Source organism: Notolepis coatsorum (assembly GCF_963971535.1).
Source record: "Notolepis coatsorum genome assembly, chromosome: 14".
In the NCBI taxonomy this organism is placed as follows: domain Eukaryota; kingdom Metazoa; phylum Chordata; class Actinopteri; order Aulopiformes; family Paralepididae; genus Notolepis; species Notolepis coatsorum.
Window position 1 is genome coordinate 25,960,989 of NC_140178.1, and position 7,982 is coordinate 25,968,970.

General features: G+C 44.8%; 1 protein-coding gene across 1 annotated transcript in view; it reads right to left on the reverse strand.

Annotated features, from left to right (window-relative positions):
- Nucleotides 1-7,982, reverse strand: part of grin2ca (glutamate receptor, ionotropic, N-methyl D-aspartate 2Ca) — a gene marked incomplete at both ends in the record, with an annotated part of 105,332 nt that overhangs the window by 23,223 nt on the left and 74,127 nt on the right. The window contains 1 exon segment of the mRNA XM_084329496.1: nt 2-122. Coding sequence (XP_084185622.1) covers nt 2-122 — 121 coding nt within the window.

Here is a 7,982-nt window from a genome sequence, read left to right on the forward strand (position 1 = left end):
TGCCATTGGTGACCAGGTAGAGGTCGTAGGAGAACTTAATGGTGCGGGCCAGTTTCTTCAGGATGTCGATGCAGAAGCCCTTACAGCATAACTTTGTGTACGGCTCAGTATGGCCTACAATACTAGAGAGAGAGAGAGAAGAGAGAGAGAGAGAGAGAGAGAGAGAGAGAGAGATGAGAGAGAGAGAGAAGAGAGAGAGAGAGAGAGAGAGAGAGAGAGAAGAGAGAGAGAGAGACACACGCACAGACAGACAGACAGAACAGACAGACAGACAGACAGACAGACAGACAGACAGACAGACAGACAGACAGACAGACAGACAGACAGACAGACAGACAGACAGACAGACAGACAGACAGACGACACAGACAGACAGACAGACAGACAGACAGACAGACAGACAGACAAGACAAAGACATAACATTATGATTATTTATTGAGGTGTTATAAACAATATTTGGTTTATGGTATCAAACTTAGTTTTGGCAGTAAAAGTGTGCTCCCTGCACCTACAGTAGTTCTCTGGTAAGAGTAAAACTGAATAAGTTTTCACTTCTTTGCAAGATTCTTTTCCGCTTTTACAGTATTTATTATTTCATCTCCGCAGCCTCTCATTGATCCAGCCAGTTCTGATTGTAATAAAGACACTATTAATCTCTCATTATGATCAATCGAGGGGTACATCTCCAATTATTGTTAGAGATGCATTATCTGGATGGTGACAAAAATCATTACTTGATTCCTATACGTGAACGGGAAAATAAATGCCGTAGCTCGAGTGGACAAATTGAATGTAGATGGAACATATCGATTTACCAATGTCATTTGCTAATGTTTAGATGTGCAGAATTGATAAGTGTAATGAGCAGAAAGCGAGCGGGTAACCTTCAACAATCCGGCCGCTTGCTCGCTCACAATCAATCTCACCATCTCACAAGACAAGCTCACAATCAATCAATCCTGCAAATCAATTTCACAGTCACAACAACGCCCCTTGTGCAATGTAACACCATACAGTACACGAAAACATTCCTTACAACGTTCACATTATCCGGGAAAGCGTTGCGCTGCTACTGGGTGTAGCGTTAGGTAAAGGCAGGAGTAATCAGGCTGGAGGGAGGGCGACAGAGGACCAGCCAGTGTCTCTGTCCACATGCACACCGATCACCTGCTGTTTACAATTAAGTTCAAGTTCAAGTTTTGTTTTATTTGTCACGTATAAAGTACATGTACTGCATTACAGTGAAATGCTTGGTTCTGTATGAGCCCCTGAGAATTTGCTTCATACAGTAAAAAGTTTAAAAGACACTAACACTATACAAAATAACAATATACAAACTAAAGTATACAACCTAAAGTGCAATGAGTCAAAATGCAGACAATGAGGTACAAAAATGCAAACTTTTTTTTAATGCAAAATGCTAAACTTAGGTATGGATATAGTGCAAATCTTTTTGTAATAAATAGATCAAATATGGTGTAGTGTTAACACTAGCACAGCCGTGGAGAAAATGACACTAATTCCCGCCGGGAACGGGTCAGATGACCCGACAGCCTTTAGAATGGAGATGGGAGGGAGAGAAGGGAGGGAGGGTCAATGAGGGAGGGAGGGAGGGAGGGAGGGAGGAGGGAGGGAGGGAGGGAGGAGGGAGGGAGGGAGGGAGGGAGGGAGGGAGGGAGGGAGAAGGAGAAGGAGAAAGGGAGGGAGGGAGGGAGAGAGGGGAGAGGGAGGGAGGGAGAGAGGAAGGGAGGGAGGGAGAGGAAGTGAGAAGGAGGGAGAGGGAGGTATAGAGAGAGGGAAAGAGAGGGAGAAAGAGAGAGGGGGTGAGGGAGGGAGAAGGAGGAGAGGGAGGGAGAGAAAAGGGAGGGGGAGAAGGAGAGAGAGAAAGGGAGGGAGAGAGTGAAAGGGAGGGAGGGTCAGGGAGGGAGGGAGGTGGCTGCTCAGCAGAAATAGCTGAAATAACGTTCTAATTCCATTTTTCTGAAGTCATTTAGACATTTCAGAAACTGTGCCAGATAAAACGGGTACTTTTAGGAAAAGTCATTGAGTGACAGAGCTGGAGCTTGACCGAGTGACGCGGACACATTTATTGAAAATGCCTAGGGGTCATGTGACCCCTTGTCGGCTGTGCTAGTGGTTAAAGTGTGCAGGAGGATTATGGCCACCTCTTCCTCTAGCTGTCCACAGCAGGGGTGGAAGAAGAAGGCTACACAGTTCCTTTACTTAATTAAAAGTAGAAATACCCAGATAAATGAGTACTCTGGTCAAAGTAAAAGTCCTCCATTAAAATTCTACTTAAGTAAAAGTAGAGAAGTATTTGCTATTGAATGTACTTAAGTATCTAAAGTAAAAGTACACATTCTACGTGACGTTTGTGTATCCATTGACCTCTCTCTGTAGGTATGTTAAAGTGGTATGTGGTCCAGTTACGCTGCTCTGATTTCATCCTCTTGAAGTTGACAGGCTTCAAATGTGAAAGTATATCATCTTCATACATTTATTATTTGTATATATTATGTTTTTTTATGCTAAATCCTTTTCTTCGAAGTACTTTTCTTCAAAGTAACTAGTAACCGATGGGTTCAGATACAAGTAGTGGAGTAAAAAGTACAATATTCCCCTTGAAATGTAGTGGAGTAAAAGTATAAAGTTCCCTCAAATGAAAATACTCACATAAAGTACAACAAGTAGCTCGAAGATTTACTAAAGTACAGTACTTGAGTAAAAAATACTTAGTTACTTTCCCCCACCGGTGTTAGGTAAAGGCAGGAGTAACCAGGCTGCGGGAGAGGGGCAGCGAGGACACAATGGAGCCAGTGTCATGCATACCGATCATTCATTATTATAAACATCCCCTGCCGTTTACAATTAAGATCTTGCGCTGGTTGTGAGAAACCTGCATAGAATAATACTGTGGCACGTAAACACCTGATTCGCCTTACGTGGATTCGGAGCTCGTCGTGACTTATCTGTTGATGTGTTATGCCTGTGAAATAATAGGATTCATTACACGTTCGTGAGTCACCAGTTGAACCAAGCGGGTTTACGCAGGCGGGTGTACGGAGGATGGCCACCTCGTCCTCTAGCTGTCCACAGCAGGGGTGGACGAAGTACACAGTAAAAGTAGAAATGTATTGTTAATTTATTTGACTTAAGGAAATGTAGAGAAGTATTTGCTATTGAATGTACTTAGGTATCTAAAGTAACTGAAATACACACCCACCCGCCCACCCACCTCCCTCAGTAGCACGTCATTCACATAATGCGTCACGGATGTTTTTTTTACGACACAGTTATTTCGCAAGATCAGTGACGCTCGTAGGTGAATAAGGAACGTGTTCTGAATCCCAGTTAATGTAAATCCTTCCATTAAGAACACCTCATGCCTTGGAAGAGCTCAGCGGGGACCCCGGTTAAAGGTGGAGTCCTGTGTGTGCATGTAAAGGTAGTCGGAGAGAGGAGAGAGAGGAGAGAGAGGAGAGGAGAGGAGAGGAGAGGAGAGGAGAGGAGAGGAGAGGAGAGGAGAGGAGAGAGAGGAGAGGAGAGGAGAGGAGAGGAGAGAGAGAGGAGAGGAGGAGAGGAGAGGAGAGGGGAGGAGAGGAGAGGGCTGCGGCCTCGCTTGAGGCTGAGGATGTGGGCCTGACGTCAGCAGCGAGGTGGTACTGTACTGTAGTCAAAACGGGAGGGACTGAGCGGACTGCGAGGCTCCACAGGACTGCACATTATGTCATGGCCGCGACAGATGGACAGACAGCTGGGCGGACCAAAACAAATCTGACATAAATTAATCACAAACAAACAAAGCAGGCAGGAGTGAAACACAATGCTGGATTATTTGACTGGCTAATGGCAACCCGGCCTTGGGCAGATGAGCAACCTTTAAACTCGTGTCTGTCACCCTTGCCCAATGTCAACAATGTTTGAGGGATTTCAGCGATACACTCAAAAAAAATGGCACTAAACCGTACCCAAAGTGGTTGTACAGTAAGCATAGGGGAACCTCTTTTGGCACATATCCTTAAAGGTTCTATATGGCACCTTTTTCCCAAATGGTGCTACATGGCACCATTCGATTTTGTCAAGATTTTATTTCAGCATTTGTATGCTCTCTCTCTCTCTCTCTCTCTCTCTCTCTCTCTCTCTCTCTCTCTCTCTCTCTCTCTCTCTCTCTCTCTCTCTTCTCTCTCTCTCTCTCCTCTCTCTCTCTCTCTCTCTCTCTCGCTCTCTGATTCCCTCTCTCCCTCCCTCCCTCCCTCCCTCCCTCCTCCCTCCCCCCTCCCTCCCCTCCCTCCTCCTCCCACTCTAAAGACTAAATAGTTTGACCCAAACTAGGACAGAGCCGACTTCAGTATGCAAAATAATTGTAATGAGTACATAACCCTGCACGACACCCGGCACACGCCAAGTGATCCACGTGACCCTGACAAAAGACGTACTCGCTCGCCGAACATGTTCACAGAGCTACAGTACCGCTCCCCACAGAGAGAGAGAGAGAGAGAGAGAGAGAGAGAGAGAGAGAGAGAGAGAGAGAGAGAGAGAGAGAGAGAGAGAGAGAGAGAGAGAGAGAGAGAGAGAGAGAGAGAGAGAGAGAGAGAGAGAGAAGGGAGGGAGGAGAGAGAGAGAGAGAGAGAGAGAGAGAGAGAGAGAGAGAGAGGGAGAGAGCGAGAGGGAGAGAGGGAGAGAGAGAGAGAGAGAGAAGGGCCCTAAATGCGCGGGACAGGCCTGCATACCATTGGAGAAGGCTGATGGGGGGGGGGTAGAAATCAATTCTTAGTTATCAGCAGGATTACACAGGAGTGTGGGGGTGATGAAGATGCCCTCAGTTTCACAGTAAGTGGATGACGGCAGTCACAGTCAGTGAGCAGGGAGAACAAGGACTTTATAAACCTCTGGATCACCGCATGATTCATAGGAGAAAGTAGCTAGTTCCCGGCTGTATACTGTATGTAGCTACCGCTCGCTTCATATCACAGGGCAAATGAACATCTAGAGCTAAATTACCTTTTGATTCCCGGGGCGACGGTGTGTCATGAAATTTCGTTTTAACTCAGAAACATTTAATATGAACCTAAACATAACGATTTCCCCCGAAGTTGTTCAAATGGTTCACCTTTTAAAAATGTCTGTTTGTTTACTGGGCTGACATCTTGATTAGAGCGTAACATTAGTTAGTCCACATTCGATTCGTCATGCAGAGTGCCTAGTAAACCAGATATTGTTGTGTAATTTCAACAGCTTCGGGCTAAGCCTTTGGCAAATACTGGCCCGGATGTACTACTTCTGAGTAAAGTAAAATCAAATGACATTTGATAGCTGTCAATCGTCTCCCGGGAGATCTAAAGTTAATTCCAGTCTTGATTGATTGATTGAAAACTTTATTAACAGATTGCAGAATGGGTACAATACAGTACAGCTCAATACACACAATTGTTAAGGGATGCAGACCAGAGAAATACTTTCGTCTTGTTTACACCAGGGTCCCCCATTTTCAATCATCAGGACATATATGACATACATGACATACAGATAGTCAGTACTGCTACATCTATACATTTATGACATACCAGATTTGCAAATACAGTACTGTTTCTGATACAAAAAGTGTCCAGAAAGAGAGTATATGCATTTGACGTAAAAACTGTACATTGGAGGATGTTGGGTGGGGTGGGTGGACACTGTACAACTGCACAAGCAAAACTGTACATTGGAATATTGACAAAACCATACTACTGTAGGTAATTACTGTACATTGGAGGGGGTTGGGTTAGGACATTTACAGGGGCCAGTTTCGAATTGCAGTCTCCCGTAGGTGTTCTTTGAGAGTGTTTTTGAAAGTGGGTAGTGATTCACATTCCTTTACAGCTTTGGGTAGGGCGTTCCACATTGATGTGGCATAATTGCGAAACGTGTTAGTCCCTTGTTGAGCCGAATCTGGGTTTAAACATGATTTGTGGAGCTCCCGCTGGTGTTGTGATCGTGGTATTCACTGACCTTTGGGAAGTATTTTGACATGTACATGGGTACCTTGGTCGTGTAGTGTATCTTGTAGACCAGGCCCATTGCAAGTTGCTGTACTCTGTTGTCTACTCTAAGCCATCCTAGGTTGTCAAAGTGGGCAGGGGTGAGTGGGTTCTAGGAGTAAGGTCAAGCAGTAGTCTGACAGTTTGTTTTGAGATGTTTGTAATTTTGTTTTTAGCGCCTTTGAGTTGCTTTGGTACCATGTGGTGCAAGCATAGTCGTAGTACCCTTGAATGAGTGCTCCTGCCAGAGTCTCAGGGTATTCTTGTTTACCAGAGAGGAGATCCGGTACCAGAATCGAGTTTGTTGGTTGACTTTTTTTTATTAAATTGGATGCCATTTTGTCACAGGAAAGATTAGCCTCTAGGATGGAACCCAGGTAGGTAATTTCATCTTTCCTTGTGACAATATGTCACCCACTGTAACTGAGAAGCCGTCGGTCTTGCTGAGTTTGTTATTTGAACCGAAGAGAATGGACTCTGTTTTGCCCATGTGTAATGATAGTTTGTTATCAGCGAGCATATGCAGATTTTGCCTAGTTCCGAGCTGAGGGTTTTTTCAACCTGTAACTTGTTCTTGTCAGAGACAGCAGGGCTGAGTCTCGCATACAGGACAAGTTGCAGTCACCAAGCTGACGACATGTCATTTGCATAAAATTCAGGACATTAGCGGTCCTAGTTGCTCCTTGTGGATCACCACAGCTCACTGGGAGGGGGGGGGATAGGGTACCCTGTTTACCTCCACCATCTGTTCCCTCCCCTCAAGGTAGGATTGCATCAGCTCACTGATAGACCAAAACCAATTGCTTTTAGCTGTCAATCAGAATGGAGTGATTACCAGGTCGAGGCCTTTTGTAGGTCCAGCATGACCATGCCGCAGTATTTGCCGCAGTATTTGCCCACGTCCACTCTTGTTGGACGCATGTATATATTCCCTCCCCCGATATCTCTCCTACCCACCCACCCCCTCCTAATGTACAGTCCCCTCCCCATCATATGTATATACTCTGTCAGGATCTGGGGTAACAGTACTGGATATTTGAATACCGTTATGTCACAAATGTATCAGTACTAAATACCTATATGTCCCTATGCCATAATGTCATGTATGTTGTGTATGTCATAAATGTCTATATGAATTGAAAATGGGGGACCTGATGGAAACAAGACAAACGTCTTTCTCAGGTCTGCATCGCATAACAATTGTGTGTATTGAGCCGTACTGTATTGTACCCATTCTGCAATCTGTTAAATAAAGTTTTCAATATAATTCATTCATTTGATGTGGTCGTTCAAATAGAGAAGGCATGTGTCAGTGGAGTGGGATGTTCTGAAGCCAGTTGGAATTCGTAGATTAGATTTTTTTTTTTTCCCGCTAGGTACTTTTCAACCTGTTCGTAGACAATTTGTCCATGACTTTCGAGATGGAGGTAAGAATAGAAACAGGGCGTAGTTGCCTGGGTCTAATATTTGCTGCCATTTTGTGCAGAGGGGTCACCCTCACAATTTTGAAGTCCTTGGGGATGTGTCCCTGTTTTATGGAGAGGTTTATTATGTGTGGATGACTGGGGTGATGGCGACTGCTGAGTCTCTGAGGAATTTGGAGGGGATGTTGTCATGGCCAGTGGCCTGTTAGGTTGGAGGGCGCTCAGTTTTTTGAGTACCTCATCTGTTGTTACCATTCCAGCTTGAAGTCTCCTTGCGACCGCTAGGTTTTGTAGTAAGATATATTGTTCTACCCATATGCCCTGAGTGGGACGGTAGTTTGTTTACCAGTGTTGTGGCTATGTTTGTGAAGAAAATGTTTTAGTAATTGGCTACATCCAGCTGTCTGTGATGAGCGTGTTGTCCGTCTGTTATGTTTATGATGAGAATCTGGTTTTAACGTTTTTTTACTGCAGCCTAGTTGATTATTGAGTAATTTCCAAGTTCACGTGGCTGAGGGAACATACTGTAGGACTAGC